Below are 24,379 nucleotides of genomic sequence, written 5' to 3'. Positions count from 1 at the left end.
TGGGTGTACACAACATTACATTCAGGTGTGTCAGTGCATGCAATTTCATTCTTTTCAATTCTCAGTTGCTAATGTGTGAAGCTCTCTCAATAGAATAAGATTCACTGCTCCTGTACCCTACTCTCTCCCCTGCCAGTGAGGAGCCCCCACTGGGAGGACGTATCGCCAGCTGTTCTATTCTTCCCGCTAGCTCAACATTCCTCTCTGACAGAATCCGCCCCCAGCCCGTAGGAGTCCGTGCAGCGACAAAGATAACCCTCCCCCATCCCGACGGCCTTTGCGTGTCACTCGCACTCAAAAATAAATAAAAAGATAACCCCCAGCGCCACCCCATCCCCTAATCCTCTTCAATTCCAACCTGAAGGAAAAGAAGCCAGAGTGTAGAGCACCTGGACTCTGATATAGACATAGATTTAGATTTAGTCGACTAAATTGTATGTTGGCAGGCCTTGATGGCGTCGTAATGCCTGATTTATATTTATAACAAGCTCAGAACGCGTCGCAGATGCGTTCTGAGCTTGTAGATCGGCTATATATAAGCACCCATGCGCAGCCAAGCAAGACTTGTCTTAGTTCTACTGGATCTCTTCTCCACTAGTGGCTCCCTAACATTTTTGTAAAATTTTTGTTCGTATTGTATGTATTTCGTCATAGTTTTAGTCAGGGGTGGGAAACTTTGATGATGGAGAGGGCCACTATATTTCCACACTCACTCCAGAGGGCCACATTGCATATACTGTCGGGCAGACACCTCTTATCTCCGTATTTTTTCACCATTCTATGTCTCACAAAAGTAGCAAAAATATCCGATCTACAAGCTCAAAACGCGACGCGTTTTGAGCTTGTAGATCTGCTATTTTTGTTATTTTTGAATTGTAATCCATTTTTTTTTTTTTTTGCTATTTTTTTATCGGAATCCTGAAAAGTAACATTTTTATTTAATTTCAGATGCATTTAGTTATACTTATGTTAACTAAAGTAATTAAAGCGGGTTAGGGTTAGGGTTTAGAATTGTAACAGCTGAAATATATATATATTTATATAAAAAAATAATATATCAGTATTTCGATATTAATCTGTGGGCCGCATTAACTCTCTCAGTGCCAATGAAATAAAAAAATTATTGCGAACTGTGCCAGCATTTTTTCTTTTTTTTTTCAAAGTAAAAAAAAAGTGCTTAGGAAGCGAGATACACCCTTTTTCAGTTATAGGTTAAACAAAGAGTGGATGGAGCTGTAAAATCTTCAGATAAATATATCTTGGGTTCTGAACATTTTTTTTTTAAACTCGGGATTTCTCGTTCTGGCACTGAGGGTATACAGTAAAAACTCTGGATAACTCGGGGCCTGGCACTGAGAGAGTTAAGTGAAGGTGGGGGCCGCATGTGGTCCCCGGGCCCCTAGTTGCCCATGTATGGTTTTTGTCATCATAGCTTAGTTTCTATTTAGTTTTTGTCAGTGAAAAAAGTCGTCAAATATTTTTTGTCATGGTTTTAGTCGACAAAATGAACACGTCCACAGTGTGTACAGTACCTGGACTCTGACGTAGACCACAACGTCTACAGTGTGTACAGTACCTGGACTCTGACATAGACCACCACGTCCACAGTGTGTACAGTACCTGGACTCTGACATAGACCACCACGTCCACAGTGTGTACAGTACCTGGACTCTGACATAGACCACCATGTCTACAGTGTGTACAGTACCTGGACTCTGACGTAGACCACCATGTCTACAGTGTGTACAGTACCTGGACTCTGACGTAGACCACAACGTCTACAGTGTGTACAGTACCTGGACTCTGACGTAGACCACAACGTCTACAGTGTGTACAGTACCTGGACTCTGACATAGACCACCACGTCCACAGTGTGTACAGTACCTGGACTCTGACATAGACCACCATGTCTACAGTGTGTACAGTACCTGGACTCTGACGTAGACCAGCATGTCTACAGTGTGTACAGTACCTGGACTCTGACGTAGACCACAACGTCTACAGTGTGTACAGTACCTGGACTCTGACATAGACCACCACGTCCACAGTGTGTACAGTACCTGGACTCTGACATAGACCACCACGTCCACAGTGTGTACAGTACCTGGACTCTGACATAGACCACCATGTCTACAGTGTGTACAGTACCTGGACTCTGACGTAGACCACCATGTCTACAGTGTGTACAGTACCTGGACTCTGACGTAGACCACAACGTCTACAGTGTGTACAGTACCTGGACTCTGACGTAGACCACAACGTCTACAGTGTGTACAGTACCTGGACTCTGACGTAGACCACAACGTCTACAGTGTGTACAGTACCTGGACTCTGACGTAGACCACCACGTCCACAGGGAAGGAGGAGTAGGCAGAGGTGGAGGAGGACACCAGGGAGGTGGCTGACTCCTCCAGGGGGTCCACGGGGTCAAAGTGTCCCATGTCTTCCTCCTGGGACGTCACCGCTGCAGAACACATGAACACACATGACACTGTCATTTTAAGATATCTTTGGCTATTCAAAAAGCAGATATACAAGCTCATAGCATGGTACTTGTCTGCTAATCTTTGAATATATATATAAATGTTTTACTCAAATCTTTGCTTCTGGGGGTCTTTGCTTCTGGGGTATTTTGAGAAGGGGGGGGGGGGGGTCCGTGGACAAATACATATCATTTTGGGGGTCCTTCACATGAAAAATTTGGGGACCACTGATATATAGCAACATATTTCTTTTTAACTGTTAGGATTTAGAAGACATTTGAATCCCCAGAAGCAAAGATTTGAGTTAAAAATGTTTGCTTTGAAAAATATATATATTCAAAGATTTGCACACATTTTCAAGATATTTATAAAAAAATGCAGATCTACAAGCTTGTACCGCGGCAGTCGGTGTCCCACTATGAGCTTGTATATCTGCTATTTTTGAATAGCCAAATAAATCTAAAAATGACACACAGATGCGTCCCCGGTTTTATTGGGTTAAAATGTGATACATTTTGTTTGTGAATACGTTGTGGCCCAAAGGTAGACTACAGTGAAGTTTGACAGCAGATGCAGCCAGCCATAAGGCATATACTACATATTTCAAATATCGCCCCCTTTGGACACCCCTGGTATAAAACAGAGCCACTGACTGGTGTAGTTCCTCTCCACAGGGGTGATGGGGATGGTCTCCAAGGCTTTCTCCAGGAAGTCCAGTAAACATGGACTGATGACCATTTCCTCCGGCAGGGTCTGCAGGGCCACCCAGGCATACAGCTTGGCCGTCTTCACCCCTCCACTGCCCTTCCCTTTGGCTGCAGGGGACACACAGCATCACCGAGTCATGACAGCAGCCTACATTATGTCCCATCTGTCGTTCATGGTCCTTGAACCTTTTATTCTGTGTGTGCTAACCACTTAAGCCCTATATTGTACAGTGTCGGGCAGCGGGAATAGACGATCTACTAGCTCACTGTTGTGATAATATAACTTTAATATAAAAAAGTAATGTTAAAACCTTTACAAATGTGTTATTACAGTTTGGCAACAGTGAATGTTATGGGTATTGGCAGAGAAACAGGGTGGTGAAAAATGCTGCAAGTCTGCAAACTTGATGAAATGAAATTGTGTAAATCAAGGATCTTGTATCATTGGATTTATTTTACGATGTTGCTCCTATGGGGCAAGATCTTTGATACACTTTTTCACAAATTCTTGATTTGAGGTTTAACAACCTTTAAATAAGTATATCTTCTTCAAGTAGTTTCAGATTTCAATGTGTATTTGTAATGATGTGTATTACACATCATTTGAAAGCTTAGAATATGCACCGTCAAAAATGATAGCAACCTACATGTGGTACATTACATCAGATGCTGTCACAATAGTGTAATGTTGCATGCTTTATTTTATTTGTATAAAATATATAAATTATATTTATATAAATGCACCATTTACCATTTATACCTACATATTAGATTTACAATTCAAAACAAATATTTCCAAAAGTGTTAGTGATAAAAAAAATTCGGGTCGGGATAACAATTTTATCCAATCAGGAGAGATAACTCATAAACGAGTGAAATTGGATAAATGAAACAAATATAAATGAGTAGACAAAATTGGAACAGGAACACTGTACAATTATGATAAAATATCTTTGTGGAATTCTCTTTCCTGATCGGATAAAGTGAGATCAAGACCTGAAAATGTATTTTGTGTTCATTAAATGGCTGAAGATACAGGGAAACACCGGATACTGAACAAACACTCTATAATATTAATAATTACTATCACATTAGAGCTTTAATATTTTAACAATAAGCCTTTTGTTTTAACCAAAACAACATTCACGTGCATCATCTTTAAGTGCATCTTTGCTGCAGTTTATGGCTGAATTGTATGTGGTTTGTTGTGGTTTTTGTCATATAATGAAATAAAAACTAATACATATTTCAAAACTATAATAACTGTGTGACAGGATGCATAACAGAATATAAATCAGGCGTGAGTGTAGAGGTGGATCAGGGGCGCGGCAGAGACGCACGCACGCACGCACGCGCGCACACGCACACACACAGACACAGACACACACACACACACACACACACGCACACACACACACGCACACTAGAGCATGCAGGTGTACCTGCAGGTGGAGGTGGGGGCAGGGGAGGGAGCAGTGAGTTAGTCTTGCAGTGGACAGCATTGGGAGGAGGAGGAGGAGGTATGGGGTGGTCTTTCATACCATACAGCTTGGACTCTTTGGAGAGGGTCCGGGGCAACGAGGAGCTTCGCATCGACGCGTTGGGAGACTCCGTCTTCAGGGTCTTGGAGTTGTAGTGCAGCTGAGGAAGAGAAGAGAAGAGGCGCGCCCGCCGTTACGGACCCCCGTGATGCAACGCAGCCCGCGGAACACGTACACTAGAGCAGTGGCTCTCAACCTGTTTTTCCCATTTTAAGGACCCCCAGTTTGATGTGCATTCATTCATTCACTACCAATGACGTCTTTTGACTCTTTTTTTCCCCCACACAGAACCAGGAGATAACGCGATCCAAAGACTTATTTGGCAAATATTCTGTAGCCTACCTCGGCTCCTGTGTTTTACTTTTTTTTCTTTCTTTTTTATTATGTATTTTTGGCGAAACATGCTATTTTCAACTGGGTATAAAAAGCGAAGGGGAGGTTGCGATGACATTTTTTTTCTTCTCCAGGGAAGCACAGTGAAACCCTCCGTGATTAGCAACCATCAGGGGATCGATCATACTGGAGATAAATATTCTGTGACTACTTGAAAAGGTAAGAAAATCGCAAAATCGCTGGCAGTGTGGGCTTTTTGGGCTATTTAGTGAATGGCAGTGAATGCGTTAATTGGACCAAATGGACCTGTAGGAATCAATTTTGTTCCATTTGTGCACCTCCAGAGATACATACCCATAAGGGTTCATTTAGTTCCCTCTAACTATCAATCATTTTAGCTGGGGACCCCCTGGGGAACCCATCAATGACCCCTGTGGGTCCCTGGAAACCTCGTTGAGAGCCAGTGGACTAGACATCTAAGCAGAGGAGATTTCTGAGAAGTGCCATTAACAGAATGTGTTATAACATATAATAATATGAGCGCCCATCAGGGTCCAGTGTAGTAGAAGATGTAAAAAAAAGATGCTACTCAACCACAGTGTCATGTGTTATTCTGCTGTTACAGCCAGGGCCTCGGCTTCCAGCAGGATAAACATGACATCAGTGGTTCTGACATCAGAGAGGAAGCAAGAAGCCATTATAGGGGCCGATCACACCGAGGTAAAGTCACCGCTAACGCCTGGTGTGCGTTCCTCTCTTGTGCAGTGAGTCATATTTTTCTAGCAGCTTTTAGAAGCTATTAAATATTCTTACATTTTCAGTGCAAGGGGCGGAGTCGCACCGATCCTTCATGTTTTGATGTGGTAGAAATGGTAAGAATGATGGGACAATATTTTGAGGTATGAGGCTCAATATAATTATTTTCCACTGTGTTTTTAAAGCATCTTCATCTGTACGGACGCGCCTCGGTGTGATCACCCCCTTACTCGATTAAAAGTTGGTGTGATCCGGTGAAATGATTTTGACCTGGCTGTCACATTTCCACTGAAGTTAATGATGTATTCAGCATCACAGAAGCTCAATGGAGATTCATTTTTTTTCAATAATTTGTTATCAGTACCGATCAAGTAGAACACAGACCAAAACATTAACAGCATTGGTACAATCGGATGTTGTTACAAAGCCAAAGAAGAAAAAGTCCCTCTGTCGCCCCCTATAAACTGACCCACTCACCCTCTTCTCCCCCATAACCTGGGAAAACAATAAGACATAATACTCAGCCGTCGTGATTGAGAGGACTGAGGACAGGACAGCCCGCCCCAAAGTTCAAAAACAACATGCAAGGAGGGACACCAAGGCAACTGTAAAGCTGAAAGATGTATCATTATTTCAATTGTACATTATGAACATGCAAGACATTATTATACCAAAAAGACCAACGATAATGGCATTATAAATTCCTCCACGGCTCACCCTGTGTGTACAGTAGTGATGTGCGGGTCAGGTTTTTTCATGACCCGCCCCGCCCCAACCCGCCACGGAACCCAACCCGCCTCAACCCGCGACCCCATATAAATCTATGGCTCAACCCGCCCCGCGACCCGCGGTGGGAATATAAATATATATTATATAGCGCTCTTTTAAGTACCCAAAGTCCCTTTAAATGTCTACAGTAGCACAACATTGTCATGGGCTGAATAAACAAGCATGTTGTTCAAAATAGGGTTTTTTTTTTTTTTTGCGTGTGAGAGCGGCTGACCCGCTCACCCGTAGCCCGCATAATTTCCTCTGAAATCCTGACTCGACCCACCCGCGCCGCGGGTTGACCCGCGGGTTACGGGTCGACCCGCTCATCACTAGTGTACAGCTTAAGCCAGCCAAAATCACAAACATGCTTTCACCATTGCTCTACGTTGTCATTTGGAGTGCTTGAAAGTTCAATTAACACCCTGGGTTTGACTGTGTGACTAAGGTGTGTGTGTCCAGACCCGTGGTTCCCAACCGGGGGTCCGGGCCAAAGATCACAGTGAAGTCTTGTCTGTTTGGAGGCAGTCCCAAATTTAAAATGTTGCACTAAATCCTAACTTGCATTCATCCACTTTGAACCTGGCATCCTTATTTGGAAAATAATGAATACAGAAATGCAAAAATCCTAGATGTGTAATATTCTCACATATTGTAAAAAGAAATGTCATTTTAACCCTAAAGCCTAAAGCAGTCACCGACCCCCATCTGAAAACATTTTGTGCCAGGGACCCCCAGAAGAGAAGATTTGTGTAAAAAGAAAACTAAATAAATCAGACTTTTCAGCTTGTGTATCTGCTATTTCCGAATAGCCAAAGTATCAAATATGGATAAACTTGTTAAAACTATTGTGAAGCTATATTAACTAATTTTGCTGCCCACCCCTCCCTTGATATAAGAAAGAAAACCCCCCAAAAAAGGCACTCTATAAGCTCACAATGTGTGACACGAGCGCTTGTAGATCAGCTATTTTCGCTATTCGTCGTACACTAACTACAGTATACAGGTATAGGGTGTGTTTGTGTGTACGAGTGGGCCTCAGCGTTTATCAGATGTAAGAAGGAAAATGAATACAAAGGGTTGGGAACCAGTGGTCCAGCGCATGTGGACAAGGTGAGCTGACCTTCACGTCCACTCCAGGGATGTAGAAGATGGTGGTCTCCTGGTCGTTGGACTTGGTCTGCAGGGAGGAGGGGACCTTCTTCCCGGCCAGGAGGTGCGTGGTGGAGGTGTACGCAGGCTGCAGCTTCTTCTTCTTGGGTGGAGAGTCCTGGTCTAGACTCCTGAGGCTGCGATCACAGCTCCTCCACGAAACAACGAGAGAGGATTAATTGCTTTCCCTACAGCAGTGGCTCACGAACCTTTTAATTTCAAGGACCCCTATGACTCTGAGAGCGTACAAATGGAACCAAATGGCCCCGTAAGGATCTATTTGGTTCCATTTGCACGCTCTCAGAGTTACGTTCCATTCGTACGCTCTCAGAGTTACGTTCCATTTGAACGCTCTCAGAGTTACAGACGTGCAAGGGTCTATTTGCTATGCAAACTAAGAACTGCAGACTCACTCCCAATCTTCCGCTGTAATCTGAAGACTCACCTCTTCAGGCTCCACCATAGCCTGTAGCACTTAGAGCCCTAGACTCGACGACCTTGCAGGATTATGCAAAAGGCTAAAATGTAATTTAGATAGCATGTTATATAGACAGATGCCAGGTCATTGTTGACCTGGCATCCTATAGTGTGTATAGTTTCAATGTACAGATTATTATTATTATTATTTTTACATTCTACTGTCAGGCTGATGATAGGTTATTGGTTTACTTATGATCCTAGATTACCTCGTGTTGTCCTTGCTTACTGTAAATCGCTCTGGATTAACCCATTTAGGGCAAGAACCCGTATACTAACTATACCTTTCAAGACGGGAACCCCTTTTGGGGTTGTTGCTATGTACAGTATATAGCAAAATACATTTTTTGAAATTTTTGAATACATATTTGAAGTTTTTCAGAAAACTTAGGTCAGGCCTAGACCGCTGGCATAGCGGTCCAGGCACCTAGGCTCCAAAGTAGCCTGACAGCGCGTCGCGGGTTCGAGTCCCGATCCCGACGGTCTTTGCTTCATGTCCCTCCCCATCTCTCCCCCCATTTCCTGTCAGACTACTATCCTATCAATAAAGGCATAAAAGCCCCAAAAATGTCTTTTAAAAAAAAAACAGGATTTAGAAGGCGTTTTTAGAATCGGCCTCAGGTCTAAATGGGTCAAGAGCGTCTGCTAAATGCCTAAATTGTAAATTGTATTTGGGATCCCCTCAAGGAACCCTGAGGGTACCTGGACCCCACTTTGAGAACCACTGCTGCCATACAGCACTGGCTCTCAATGCTGCCAAAGTTTGTAAAGGAAAATAAAAGGTAAGTTGAAGTGTTTAGTACCTCCTGAGGGCCACGTCCTCGTGTTCAGCCTGCTGGGTGGTGGGGTGCAGGACACACTTGCCGCTGTCGATCTCCACGCGCACGTCCAGCTCGAAGTCGATGTTCCTCTCGGTGGGGGGGCTCATGAAGCTGCGGTTGGAGGGCGCGCCGCCGCTGCCGCCGCTGCTGGGCCAACGCTCGCTGAACAGCTGGCTGACCGCCGAGAAACCCGACGCCTTCCTGTGGGACGCTTGGCTGGGAGGAGGGGAAAAGAACAAAACATCATTACTGTTGATGAAAGGATGGCAGGATGGAGTTGCCTTGGATGACAGCCAAAGGATGACAGCCCAAACTATGGAAGCCGTACGACAGTGTCCAGTGCTGAAAATAGCTGATCTACAAGCTCACGACGCTTCAACCCCCCCGCAAGACTCCAATTGTATCTTTTTGGGTCCCAGCTGAAAACGTTTGGGAACCACTGGTCTACCGTCTACCCGCTGCTTTTTCAGTGGTGTGAAGTAACTAATTTACTCAAGTACTGTACTGTACTTTTGAGGTACTTTGACTTTACTGGAGTATTTCCAATTGTTTATACTTTTACTTCTACTCCAGCACATCTTGGAGGCAAATATTGTACTTTTACTTGACTACAATTATTTGAAAACTTGAGTTACTACCGTAGTTACTTTGCAGATATAAATTATAACATTATAAAACATACGTTAACCACTTAAGCCTTATTTTATACCTAGGCTATTTGAAAATAGCCGATCTGCAAGCGCACAACACGTCGCATCGCGACGCGTTGTGAACTTGTAGATCTGCTACTTTCAAACATTTTAGTACTTTTACTTTGTACTTTTCCCACCACTGTGCTTTTTCTTTTTTTAGAATCACGTTGACTCACATGGTCCGGCGGGTGTAGCTGCTGGGCGGCCTCTCGCGCTCAAACTCGTCCTCCTTGTCCGAGTCGTCCGAAGACGATGTGGAGAGCTCGTCGCGGCGCATGTCGTCGTGCTGGAAGGGAAGCGCTGGTGAGAAGGCGGCGGGCGTGGCGGGGGCACTGAACACGGGGTGGTCGAGGCCCTCGCTAACGGATGGGAAGTCATGGAGTTGATGAGGAGAGTGATGGGTGGGATGGAGGTGAGTGTGACGGGACGGCTCGTCCATGGTGACAGACAACAGGTCCATTTCTGACTCCTCAAGGAACTTTGGCAGAGAGAGGGGGGTCACAGAGTCAATCGACTTGAAAAGAGGGGGGGGGGCAGGGGTTTAAAGGTGGTGCAAGTGATTTATTTCTTACTTTTTTATATTCAACTATTAAATAGCTCTACATTCTGATAGTAATCATTGTTATAACGTGTTTGTTCAGTAACAGGGGTCTCTCCAGCTCTTTAGGAAACCAAAAATACATTGTCAGGTCGAGGGATAACAATTCCATGCAATCGTGAGAGAGAACTGAGGATTCAGTATAAACAAGTGCCAATTTCACTTGTTTATCTTTTATCCTGCATGAGTTCTCTGACTCCTGAAGTGATGAAACAAAAACAAAGAAAGGAACTGAAACACCATAAAATGGAAGCTGAAAAACTGGTACACTTGGATGAAATGGGTATCCCAACTGTAAATGTATTTTCTGTTTACCAAAGAGCTGGATTGACAGGGAGACCACCGTTACTGAACAAACACTATCCAAACGTTTCCTAGGGAATTATGGGCATCACTTCCTGTAGAAATGTGAATTCAATGACTGACAACAGGAAGTGATGCCCATAATTCCCTCAATGCCCCATGAGACACTGGAAACTTGTGGATAGCAATGATTACTTAGTATAGAGCTTTAGCTTTTCTGTTTTAACCAAAAACTATCACTTACGCCACCTTTAATGTTTGGTTTTGTTCGTATAGAAGCCAACGCTGAAGGACAGAGCCAAGAGAAGAAGGTTTCAGTGGTACATAGATGATGTTATTGAGTAGAGAGACAATAGTGTTCTGTAAAACACAGGGAACGTGTTCTAGTACAGTAATGTGCTGCTACCTAACAGAACAATTCACTTCAATCTTGTTCTTCTTTGTTTTCCATTTAGCCAGTGAAAAATAAAACCTGCTTCTCGATGAATCGATTAACCTGAGCAAGGTTAAGTGTGTTATTGGTCCTGTTGGTTTGGATATATTTACGGTTAAATGCCCAGCCCTAGTCAGCGGAATGCCCTTCAATATGCATCTTCACAACCCTTGAGAGGAACTTCTTTACGATCAATGTGGTTGCGATGTTAACGCTTGGTTGAGCGGCACAACAGCACACATTATCATGGTAAAGGACGCTCTCAAGGTTGCCTAAATGACCAAGGCATGTACAGTATGCTAGCTAAAAAGCTTTCATGAAAGATGAACGCCAACACTGTACACAGTTGTAACAGCTAACTGTTACACAGGTGGGATGATGTGTGCTCACATTGCAGTGCTTGAACTACAGTAGCCAATGCATAATACAGAACACTATTAGCTTGGAATAGTTGTGAGAAGAACAGCGAACATGCATGGTTCTGTGAAAAGACATTAATTTATGCTCCGTCGTGCTCCGGGAACGGCCGAGAACAGCAGACCTACAAGCTCACAAAGTTACGTGTCGCATCTGCGACGTGTTGTGAGCTTGTAAATCTGCTATTCTCTGCCCGAGACACCGTTGCGTGACAAAGTATGAAATCAGGCTTAAGGAGACCTGAAGATAAAGCCACAGCATGAGCAATGGAATAGGAAGAAGAAAGCTACCATTGTCTATGTCATTCTATGTCAATTTAACTGTGAGATGGTACTGTACACTCTCACAGTTAAGTTGACATTCAGGATGTTGCAGTGTAGGCTACAGTCAAATAGCCAGAGCATGTAGTAGCAAGTTCCCCAAACTCTAAAAATATACACTTGTAAACTTATGACGTCCCATAGAGTTTAATAATACTCAGATGTTCATTTTCTGTCCATCCTCGAGTTCTGTTGGAACACCTGTGACTAAGCCTATGAAGGATTTACAATAGCTCTTAAACTGACTAACTGCATGTGGCACCTGCTACATAGAGACTTTCTGTGGTTCTAATATGTCTTCAGGACCAGATACATCAACTGTTATCAGATACTCCATAATTCAATCTCCCTCTCTATTTCTCTCTCTCCCCCCGACCCAACACAGACCAGGCACATGGCTGCCCACCCATAGCTTGCTGTTCTGTTCAAGGTTTCTAGGCGTTAAACGGGAGTTTGTGTGTGAAAACATGCCAGGACTGGTAAATGAACAACCATAATATATGGTAGTTTTCCTTCACATACCCATAGTTGTTGCCACATTCATTTCATTAAACTAAAACAAAATGAAAAAACTACTGACTATCTTTCAATAACCAATTTCAACCAATAAATATCAATATTTTTTTGATCAATATCAATATATATCATACTGTGCGTCTTTAGTTGAGATTGACAAGACAAAGCAACACATATCCATGGAGTCTATTTGAAGCAGCCATCAAAGCCATACAAAGTCAAAATATATATATTGTTATATATCGTTGTTGTCGGGTGGAAACCTCATATGTCCAGAACTATTACTTTTCAGGGTTAAAATTCAAAAGCATCAAAAGCAGCGGATCTACAAGCTCAAAACGCATCGCTTCGTGCCGCGTTCCGAGCTTGTAGATCTATCTACTACTTTTGATGCTTTCGTGTGACGCTATAGTGTGATCAAGTAGGGTGTCAATTTACAAAAATATAAAACATGGAGATAAGAGGTTTCTACAACGATATGTATTTCAAGGTAGTATGGTGAACATTTTAGATCCATTACGGACGAGACCTTTATAGGCTGTCCTACTGTATGAGAGAAGAGCTGACAAGACGTTGGGTCACAAGGGCTGACCATGCAGAGCTGCAGAGAAACCTCCAGGCCCATGGAGACTGAAGCAAAGCCCAGGTCGAAAAGTGTGCACTCTCACAACCAGGATGGGAAATAACTGAAGTCATTTAAACTATCTACCTCTACAGCATTATTATCGTTGCTGTCGGGCAGAAACCTTGTATAGTATTATCTTAACTGTTTTTTTCGTAAATGAATGCCTTACTTCGTCATACCGACAGAAAAAGGCATGGGTTTCCGAGGCTATACCGACAGTGACAATATGCAAAATAATATATGCTTCTAATTAGCTTACTGTATGTGGAAAACACTGCGGTGACTTTCTAAAATGTTATGTCATTAGCTCTACATTATGTTACTGTTATTATACAAAAGTAAAGCAGGATTGTGCTTGTTAAAGTCATGCCAGTGAAAATGTATCTACATTTTTTTTTCTTTTTTTAAAGGTGACTTTAAACTTAGGTAGAATATTGGTAGAAAATAATGTCATGTCTTATATGAAATAAATTAGATTCCTGTTCAGTATATAATTCTGTTACACTTGAATGTGGATAAAGAAAGACAATGAGGAAAATCAGTGAGGTAAAAAAGCCATCCTGGTTTGAATAGTTGCACATTTCAAATGTTCAAGAGCTGACCACATTAATAATAGCAGAAGAGAGAGAGCAGGAAAGTAGAAACTTGTTTTTTTTGTTGGGTGTTAGGCCATTTTCCCCATTTGATTAATTTGTAGTTTTTCTCTGATCGATGTACCTTGAAAACCTCTCCCGGACTGACAGGTGGTATGTTGGGGTCCAAACCTTGGTTATTCATCTTCGATTGAACACAAAGACACATCAACAAAGGGACTCATCCAAAAAATAAATGAAAGTAAGAACAAATCTGTTTAGAAGGAAGATGCAATGCTCTTCTGGTATGGCCTCGAACAAAACACCTATAATGCATCTGGTTGTACAGAATATGTATGCAGGTTAAAACAAAAAGAACAAAAACGACAAGAGTAATCCTATTTGACTGTATTTATCATTGTAGACCAATTCATTTTTCACTTTAGGGCTTTAAATAAAGCTTCATTTATACATTGCTGTACACCGGTGTCCCTTCCAGAATATAGCCAATCTACAAGCTCACACTGGACAAGCTTGTAGATCAGGTATTTTTGGCACGGGACACCATTGTACGATTAAGCATAAATCAGGCTCAACTATACTGTATTTATTCTGTAGTCACCCTGCTATTCTAAGAAGTTAGCTCAGGAGAATCAAACAATTGTCTGTCTATACCAGTGATTCTCATAACGCATAACCCCCATACCTCTGAGAGTGTACACATGGAAACAAATGGACCCGTTTGGGTCCATTGAGTTCCATTTGTACACTCTCAGAGTTACAGACCTGTAAGGGTCCATTTGGAACCCCCTCAAGGAACTCAGTTTGAGAGCCACTGGTCTATACAATTGTCTGTACCATCTTCCTGCAATTAGAATTGTTTGGACATAATGCATATTACTTAAACCTACTTGCTCCCGCGGGGGAAAGTCAGTTTTCAGCTTCACCCAGCTGATGGCTGCCCGCAGAGGAGCATGGAGGGGGGAACAGTTAAGCGTTAAGTGTCTTGCTCACGGACACTTCGACACATTGCTGGCATGGCCTGGAATCAAACCTGGGACAAACCGGGGCCTACGAGGTACCCCAGGTGGACGCTCTAACCATTCACCTATGGCCGCCCCAAACATTGTTGAGAGGGCAAGTGCCGTGGCATCCACAGCCACCCAAGTGCCTTTGAGCAAGGCACTGAACCCCCTCTTCTCATGTCACACCCAGTCAGTGGATGTATGATGCATGTGACTAATGTGATGAAGTGATGATGGTGACAATGGCATGAGTTGATGGACTTCAACAAAAGTGTCACAGTTAAGCCTCAGGCATAATTTATGCATGGTCGCACCTCTGGGATGAAAATAAACTATTTCCGACTGAAAAAGTGTCCTGACACGACACTATTTAGTTGAAATTCGGTTATTTTCGTCGAGTGAAGCGGTCATATGCCGAAGCATAAAGGAGGCTTCAGTGCATATACAATAAGTACATGTTTTGATTGGGGGAGGTTTACTGTGTGCAATAGTATTCCATTTTGTGTCACCAAAATTATGACATAATTTGATAGGCATGCCATTAGGGACACACATGTTATAATTGCAGATCTACACGCTCACACTGTGTCACAACACAATGTGTCACAACACAATGTGTTACTGTATGAGCTTGTGGTTTGGCTGTTTTCGATAATTTAATAATAATAATAATATATTAGAATGATCAGAATATGTGCAAACATTTCTTTTAAATTTGAGAGGTTAAACACAAGTCAGATTTCAGTAAATAAAGAATACGAGCATTGTTGAAATCTAGAGAACAAATTACAGCACTGAGACTGTCTAGTGTGAACGTGTGTGTACGTGCGTGTGTGTGCAAGTTACCGTGTCCTGGATGTTGAAGGTGACTCTGGGACCGGGGGAGGCTGCGTCCACACGGATATCTGCCAAGTCATCTACGTCTCCTAGCCTGGAACTGACACCACGTCACCAATCAGGTCATTATACATACGCTTCATGGAAATGGAACATTTTAAAGTCCTCAGTTATTCAACATTTCTTAATGGACCACTTCACCCATTTTCAACCTATCTTCATATACTTGGTCCTCCCTAATGCTCATTATAAGATGGTACCATTTTTGTCCATTCTATTCATTTTGTGTCTCAGAGGAGGGCTGTGGACAGTTCAGAAACCTGCCTACCAGTGGCATCATCGATGGGGAATCCAAGGTAATAGAAACTGCAGGCTTTCTATTCCGGGAAAGTTATCATGCTATTATAGAAGCCATTGTTCTCATGTTATCCAAAAATTGTTTGGGAAAAAAATACACTGCCTAATGATGATGTCACTGATATTTCTGAAGTTTTCTGAATTTCTGGTTTCTGAAGTGTCCACAACCCTCCTATGAGACAAACCGAGTAGAAAAAAGGTACCATTTTAAAATGAGCAATGCTGAAGACCAATTATATGAAAATAGGTTGAAAATGGGTAAGTCGTCCTTTAATATAATTCTAATTATTATTATTATTATTATTATTATTACATGAATTAATTAATTTTACAATTGTCTGAGGTGAAAAAGGTTTTTTGGTCCATAAAGGAATTATGTGATAGATATGTTGTCAACGTCTAAAGGTCCATATTGGTAGTATTGCATGTTTAGCCCATTGAATACCACTCTCAATATGCTTTACATTCATGCAGACAACTGGTTTTCCTCTGGGGACCTTAGATGTCTCAGTCTCAGTGAAGAGATGGATGGAAGAGGGACAGACGGTCACACAACATTTTAAATCCTGGGCCTATGCTATACCATAACACCCAAGGAGTGGCATACCTTGCTTTTTATAAGGTTAAGTTCACTGTTTTATGTAACTTGTATGTGACTCTATTACATAGTGTTGGCGCTTCTTACATTTTGGTGGGTACTGTTTTGAAGTTGGGAGTACCAGTGTTAACACATAGAAAATGTTGAGGACATTTTAATTTCATTCCTAAATCAAATCTTCTCCAGGGACTATTTCTGACTAGACTTTTAAAATCAATCTGCAATTTCAACTGCATTAAACCAAAACATAAACATGGGTTGAATTACCCATCTCAATCAACTTTCGGATGTGAACGTTTATTGGTGCACTATGTAACTTTCCTGTTCTAGTCTGGATTTGAACCCGGGTCTCCAGCTAAATGATGGAGAGTTGGTAACCAAATGAACCCTTATTAGATATTTAACTCTTGAGAGCGTAAAATGAAACCAAATGGACCCTTACGGGTACATTTGGTTTCATTTTACACTCAGAAGAGTTAAATTATTGTTCATCATCTGCATTACTTAATTTACAAGAAGTCTTACACAATTAGAAAACGTAGAAGAATTGTTATTTTGATCAACGTTTGCCTGCTATCTCTCCTATTGGCACCACATCAATACAGCATGGAATTGGAGTTGTGGAAAATATTATCCAACGTTAACAAAATATTCGAAGTTTTGGGTCTGAGAGTTTAAATCTCATCAAACGGTGGTCTGTGGCTCAAATGCCGAACAAATAATGGGCCTCGATATGAAAAGGGTTGAGAACCACTGGACTATAAGAACAACTCAGACATGGAGAACAGTGACAGTGTTCATGGAGTATTCTGGACTGAAGGAGGATTGGAGATATCAGTGTGTCATTATGTACAAAAGTACCTCTGTCGATCCAGTCTCTTGATAGGGGGGCGTCCTGCAGCTGTGGAGATGCTCTTAGAACGGTTATAGCTGGGTTTGTAGCCCAGACCCCACTTGTCCTTGAGAGAGGCCGCCTAAGAAACAGCAAACACAATGAGTGTTTCAGAGCATGTTTATTTTAATGACAATTTTGGAAGTGTTAATGATCAATCAATCGATTGTGTTGCTTCTCAAATCAATGGAACTTACATAGTATACTTTGTTTCTATTCATCGGTATCAAATGAAAACACATTTGTCATGGTTTTTACGAAAAAAACAACAACTTTACATAATGTTTTTAATGTGAATGTTATATTATGACAATCGTAGCGTTGTGCCAATTATTTGGGGGAGCGCTCGCAATACCCTCCCGGCCCACAGGATTAGACAGTGGTGTTCTCACCCGCATGCTGGAGCGCCGCAGCTTCTTCCTGACGTCTCTCCTGATGTCGTTGACGGCCACAGACTCCAGCTGCTGGTAGCGCTGGATCTCCTGGTTAATGGTCCCCTCACTCGCCCCCAGTTTCCTGAGAGAGAGCGAGAGCGAGAGCGAGAGAGAGAGAGAGAGAGCGAGAGAGCGAGAGAGCGAGAGAGCGAGAGCGAGAGCGAGAGGGGTGCACAGCTATTTCAAATCTTTTAAAGTTTTTATTGAATAAATGACATGAATAAGAAAATAGGATGTGATGTCCCCATCCAGCTCATGAATATATCGTTGCTGTCAGGCAGAAACATCTTATCTCCATATTTTAACCCATTAAGACAAAAAAAAAAGAAAAGCATCTGTCATTTTAGATTTGAACCACTTTAGCCAGTATTTTATACTTTGGCTATTCAAAAACAGCAGATATACAAGCTCATAGTGCGCACTATGAGCTTGTAGATCTGCTATTTTAGAAAAACTCAAATCTTTGCTTCTGGGGATTCTACAAATGTGTTAGAAATCCTAACTTTTTCTTTTTAAACGTATGTTTCTATATCAGTGGTTACATTTTAGTTTAAAATGTTCGCTAACAATATATATATTTATAGATATATTCAAAGATTTGCACATATTTTCACGATAAAAATATTTTTTTTTATAGCCAAAGAAATCTAAAATGACACAGATGCGTTCCCGGATTGATTTTACATTAGATTTACGGTTACATTTTATATCAGGAATTTTAGGAATTCCTGATGAAGACACTTTCAAGCAATAAACCATGGAGCTTATTTTTTCCCGGTGTGCTGCCTTTATGTATTGTTGTCTGTCCTGCACCTGGGCACTTGGTTGTGTGCATGCACAGTCATTTCTATGCATTCAATGTGAAAAGGCTGTCATGCTGTCATGTCCATGTCTTACTTGAGGTCATCGATGACCTTGGCCTGTTCGTTGAGCTCTCTGATGTCCACCAGCCTCTTGGTGAACTTCCTGCCCCGTGCGTCCACCGCCTGGTTCCCTGCTGCCGTCTGTCTCCTGGGGTCCACGCTCTCCTGGAAACATGGAAGACCACCGACAGCTGAAAACCCCCCCAAAACAATCTATACCAGTGGTTCTCAAACTTTTTATTTATTTCAAAGACCGACAACTCTGAGAGCGTACAAATGGAACCAAATGGACCCTTCTGGGTCCATTTGGTCCCCCCCCCCCCCCCCCAAGGAACACTGGGATCCCCAGTGGCGTAATGCAGAATCGCTGGGCCCCGCGTGCGTGCGCTTTTCACGCACGCAAATCGGGTCTAATTCGGGTTCTATTTGACCAATATAAATCAACTTTTTTCTTTTTTTTTTGCTGTAAAAATATTTGTATCAGCGCAGGCGGGGCCCCGCCTGCTGGTGGCCCCCCCACACCGCAGCACTTGCTGCCCCTCCGTTACGCCACTGGGGATCCCTGGACCCCAGTTTGAGAACCACTGAGCTAACAAACAACACTATTCTGCATATAGTCCAATCATGGTTGTTCTCAGGCAGTTTGTCGAGCTTAATGATCATTTTTTATGATTGTTGCACCGACACAATCTAAACAAAAATCAGGTTAACGGAAATCCTACCCACAAACCAGGCACAAACCTTTTCACACACTTTTCACAATTTTTCAGAAAATAAAATGTAATGAATACCAAAACCACCACCTCCACCACCACTCCCTTCAATATGGGTGAATATTTAGCCATTTGAGACCTTCTCAAGTGAACGATGATTTGCATTTTGTACAATGATTAAATGAAAGAGGAACTCAAGTTTGCTCCTGGAACCGATTTCATTTTCAGCCACCACTAAACAGAGTTAAAAATCACACACTAAAAGGGTGCTTTTATGCTTAGTTGCGTGCCGGAATCAATGCTTCGCAGCGTGACAGACTGTGAGCTTGTAGATTGGCTATTTTCGGTGCACAACACTTAAGCATAAATCAGCCTTAAATGACACCATTGACCACCTTGTTTGGGTATGAATAAATTTGAAATTCAAACAGCGTTTGATCGGCATCGTGGAATCCACAACCTTCCGCTGTCAAGAGGAAACTGCACCCTGGAAAGTGATTTTGTGGTCCCCAGCCAGCAGGACAATCAAATGGCTCTTTTTTCCACTACAAGACCTAGACCAACCGTGCTGTGAAATGAATGTATTCCACAGGTTCTGGATTTGTTTCCATGCTCAGTTTCACAGAAGGTTCTCAGAAACTCATTTTGGCCCTGCTCAGGAGACACTGAGTTCTGGGAACATAGAACTAAGAACTTATACTTTAATCATTTGGCACAATAGCGGAAATAGTCGTTTCAGGTTTTGTGGAAGGTTCTACATTTCCGCCTTTGTAGTGGAAAAAGAGCCATAAGAGTTAGCGGGGTGGGGTCGGGTGGGGGTGGGGTGGGGAGACTACATACGCATGCCCAAGAGAGGGGCCTCGGAGCCCGGCCGCTGCCCGGCCCGTGCGGGCTGGGAGAGGCACAGTTGAGGTAGTCGGCAGGGGCGCAGATGCTCTGCGGCCTGGGGCTCAGACCCAGGATGTGGTTTACCAGACGTCTCCTGAACGTCAGCCGCGGGCTGAACTGGCCCTCTGAGCACTGCAAACAACGTCCCAATGCAGCCATTATGCATGGATTAAAGCTGAAATAAAATCTCACCACTGAAAAGAAACAATTGTATGGCCACGTCCGAATTTGCTGTTTAGTTTCCTAAACAATTAACATAATATGTAAAATGATGATGTTTTGGTAATATTGTTCCCGCTGTTATAAATACTGTCAACCAGGTAAAGAAATCACAAAATGAAACTTTGACCTTTGCTTTTATATGAAATATAACTAACTATTAAGATTTTATGGAATATCGCTAGTTTGACCACTTCAAATGCTCTAATCTTAAAATAATAACCAAATATTCTCGCTGTGTAACATGCTTCCATAGAAGACATGCTGGTTTCTATGGAATCCAAATGACTGAAATTCAGTTGTGGCGACTGAGAACTTGGTAACATACATTTGTTATGCATCCCATGTCTATGATGCATTATAAACATACTAATAATGTATTATAATCTGCTTCTAACACTGTATAATCATTGCGCAACGCAAGGTGGGTTCCACCACGCATAAACCAGGTACGTTTGGGCAGCCGGTCCGGTGCATCACAGGAACAGGACAGTGGTCAACAGAGGTGAGAAGGAGGCACTGGAGCAACTCATTTTCATCAGGACCTCATGAAGATGTAAGTCACATCGAAACGTTGGCCTATTTCAGGGGTGATGCAACTTTGATGATGGAGATGGCCACTATATTTCCACACTCACTCCAGAGGGCCACATTGCATAAACTTTACAGACACCTCTTATCTCCGTATTTTAACTTCTTTCGTAAATGAATGCCGTACTTCGCCATTCTATGTCACACAAAAGTAGCAAAAATAGCCAATCTACAAGCTCAAAACTTGAGCAATTTTTGAATTGGAGTTCTGATTTTGTATTTGCTATTTTTGAATTGGAATCCTGAAAAGTAACATTTTTATTTAATTTCAAATGCATTTAGTTATACTTATGTTAACTTTTTGAACTTAAATACAAATACATCGGACATAAAAAAAAATAGAATTGTAATACTAGTCATTAAGCTACTAATATAGACTAAAGTAATTAAAGTGGGTCATGTTTGCATGTTTGGAATTGTAACGGCTGAAATCAATAATACATCACTGATATTAACCTGCGGGCCGCATTAAGTGAAGGTGGGGGCCGCATGTTGCCCATGTATGGCCTATTTTGATTTCAAATTTCAAGCCACATTTTTTGCTAAACCACCTATCCAGACCGTAGCTCACATATCTTAGAAGTGGTGTAGCTTGTTTAAGGTGACTCTACTTGGATTTTGGAGACAATGAAAATGTTTGGTGAGGTCAGGGAAGCATACAGTTTTTGACCGTATTTATTTATTGAGGTTATTTTTGGACTTTTTCAGTTTGATTATTCTTGTGGACATTTGTTAGAAATAATGCATATTTTTCAGTTGAAATACAATTCCTCCTTTTTGTTGGAAATAAAGTGAGTCAAGACACCCCGGGCCCTCACCAAAATAGAGGTTTGGTTGTTAAAATGCCTCTACACAGACATTCAATCGTACACATTCACTCGCACACGGAAACAGTACTGACAAGTGTTAATTTTTACAGCACATTCTGATTTAGCCTCTTATGAATAACACACCATTTAGTAGTTTTAGTCCTATTTTAGTCATCTGATATTGTTTAGTCTTAGTTTAGTCGACTAATTATCAAAATATTTTTTAGTCTTATTCAACTAAATTAACACTTGTACTGAACGAGACCACCTCAAATCGTTTCAGTCATTTACTGAACGATTAGAGGTGGTTTCGGCCAGTTCTGTTCCTTATTCAGTGCGAGGGAATGACCTGCCAGTTCAGTGAGTGACGACGAAACGCAAACTCTTTTTAGTGAACTGTACTGAATGATTCAGCGCACTGAAAAGAACGATAATTCCCATCACTATTTGTTGTCGTGTGACAAAAAACCCTGATCTACAACGCATCACACTTTTTTTTGTCACGTGATGCTTCTAACACTGTATAATCTGTCACATTATGCTGCAATCATGCAGCCCGTTCAGCGCAAAACTACTTTATTATGTTACATATTTCATGTAATGTTAGACATGTTTTGGAACATGTTTTTGATTAACTAAATCAATAACCCAAAACAATACATATATACATATAAAATAATATTTTTTTCCAGAAACCTTGATAAATTCCAAACCTTTTCCAGGACTGGAAAACAGTTTTTTTCTAATTTCAAAATATTTCCAGGAATTTCATGACTGCGGGAACTAGGGCTGGTAACTTTCCTCAGAAATGATATTCGAATAATGGTCTTAACAATTGGCAGATATACGAATATATTCGAATATTATTATTATTAAAAAATATATATATTTTTTTAATTTAATATTTTATTTATTTATTTATTTTAAGTTTATTTGACAGGGACAATACAAAAAACAAGGTATCAAGTGCTCGGATCCAATAACAAATATTGTGTTTGTTTTTATAATATGATACATTGTTTTGTGTATTGCCCCTGTCAAAATTATTATTTTTTAAATTCAAATATTGATTTTCATATTCGAATATACATATTTTCCCCATATTCGACCCAAATCCTGTGACTGACCGCGTGGATGGTGGGGGACATGCTGTCCGCTTCGTCTTCGTCCGACAGGTCGGCGATGTTGACGGAGTTGAGGTCGGCGATGTCGTCGATGTCCTCCTCGCCCGTCAGCGAGGTCAGCGTGTTGCCCAGGGCGTTGAGGCGCTTGCCGATGTTGGGGTCCATGTGGACGTCGATGCCACACATCTTCCACAGGACGTTGAGGGTCCACGTCCCTGCACTGCTGCTTTCTGCCGCCGCAAAAGGAAAAGCTGGCGTTAAACTACTTTACACCGGTGGGACAGTGGTGTAAAGTAACTAAGTACATTTACTCAAGTACAATTTTGAGGTACTTTTACTTTGCTGGAGTATTTCCAATTGTCTATACTTTTACTTCTACGCCACTACATCTCAGAGGCAACTATTGTACTTTTACTCCACTGCAATTATTTGACGTAGACCAGCGGTTCTCAACCTTTTCAGGCCGTGACCCCCTAAAATAGTCATATTTGAACTGGGGACCCCCCCAGATAAATAGTGAAAATAGCAGATCTACAAGCTCACAAACTCAAATGTTTTGCGCCTTTCTTATATTATTTGACAATTTGGCCAATGTTTGACAAGTTTTTGATTACAATTATAGTTGATTACTTTTGATGCTGTAATCGTATTTTTAAGGTATTAAAAGGGTCTTAAAAGTCCTTAAATTGTCACTTCACTGTCATCTGGAGATCCCCCTAAAAATCATGTGGGGACCCCTACATTTTCCTGTATGTCTGGGCCTCTCATCCACACGTAAACGGCATTTCCAGTCGCTAAAACAGAGATTTTAGTAAACGGATAAAAAAAGTGATGATTTTCAAAAAAATATCTGTTTCAGTGGAACTGTGTAGACATGTGAAGCGAAGAGCGGTTTGAGAAACAAGTATACCGCACGTCACGTGACAATGAAGTCACGGCTCAATTTGGCCATTGTTGCTTGCGCCTGAAAACAATGATGGCGGATATCTATCGGGTTGTTCATGTTTGTTTAGCAGTGTTAGGACTATTTACACGTTCATACCTTATTGTTGCATCAACTGCACCACTTCACTGATGAGCAAAGGCGTCTGCTGCACCCAATATTACTTAGTTTGTGGTTTAATGTCCACCAGATACGACGGTTTTGGATTTGGAACAGCTCTATCTGTGACTTCCCTCTTCACTGTAGCTCCGGGCGGCTCCGGGAGCATTGCCATCCAGAATTGGGGGGGCCGGGAGAAACTTTCTAATTTTGACCCGTTTCCAAATGTTGAATTAAAAATGTAAAGGTAGTCCCGAGTTTCTACATAATTTCTTAAGTAAAGACGGCATGATACAATTAAAGAACAGTAGTGAAACAACCTTTTAAAATCAGGTTTTCTGACAGCTTGTGACAAATTTAACAGTTGAGCGTTCCTGACCTGCTGCTGATTGGGGAATGTGCTCCCGTGTTCTGTGTTTAGATAGTTCGGATAGTTTTGTCATGTGGAGAAAAAAACGGAGAACGAAAATATC

General features: G+C 41.8%; 1 protein-coding gene across 16 annotated transcripts in view; it reads right to left on the bottom strand.

The window, feature by feature from the left end:
• The window catches only part of kiaa1109 (KIAA1109), a 157,602-nt gene that overhangs the window by 29,536 nt on the left and 103,687 nt on the right, over positions 1-24,379 (bottom strand). For 6 of the 16 annotated variants that reach the window (XR_013932188.1, XM_080415114.1, XM_080415123.1 and 3 more), the window contains 14 exons: positions 22,868-23,094; positions 20,074-20,253; positions 18,555-18,685; positions 17,616-17,739; positions 17,193-17,305; positions 15,386-15,476; positions 13,660-13,719; positions 9,907-10,208; positions 9,021-9,254; positions 7,712-7,892; positions 6,298-6,315; positions 4,633-4,831; positions 3,137-3,298; positions 2,325-2,464 (listed from right to left, as the gene is read on the bottom strand). Coding sequence is in view for 15 of the 16 variants with exons in the window: in XM_080415114.1 (XP_080271240.1) it covers positions 2,325-2,464; positions 3,137-3,298; positions 4,633-4,831; positions 6,298-6,315; positions 7,712-7,892; positions 9,021-9,254; positions 9,907-10,208; positions 13,660-13,719; positions 15,386-15,476; positions 17,193-17,305; positions 17,616-17,739; positions 18,555-18,685; positions 20,074-20,253; positions 22,868-23,094 (2,162 nt within the window). In the remaining variant the exon portion in view is untranslated. The remainder of the gene's footprint in view (positions 1-2,324; positions 2,465-3,136; positions 3,299-4,632; positions 4,832-6,297; positions 6,316-7,711; positions 7,893-9,020; positions 9,255-9,906; positions 10,209-13,659; positions 13,720-15,385; positions 15,477-17,192; positions 17,306-17,615; positions 17,740-18,554; positions 18,686-20,073; positions 20,254-22,867; positions 23,095-24,379) is intronic. The other 10 variants (XM_080415125.1, XM_080415118.1, XM_080415119.1 and 7 more) reach the window with 6 other exon arrangements.

This window comes from Gymnoscopelus braueri, assembly GCF_963280865.1.
Source record: "Gymnoscopelus braueri genome assembly, chromosome: 19".
NCBI classification, from domain to species: domain Eukaryota; kingdom Metazoa; phylum Chordata; class Actinopteri; order Myctophiformes; family Myctophidae; genus Gymnoscopelus; species Gymnoscopelus braueri.
This window is presented reverse-complemented; position numbering and strand designations above follow the sequence as displayed.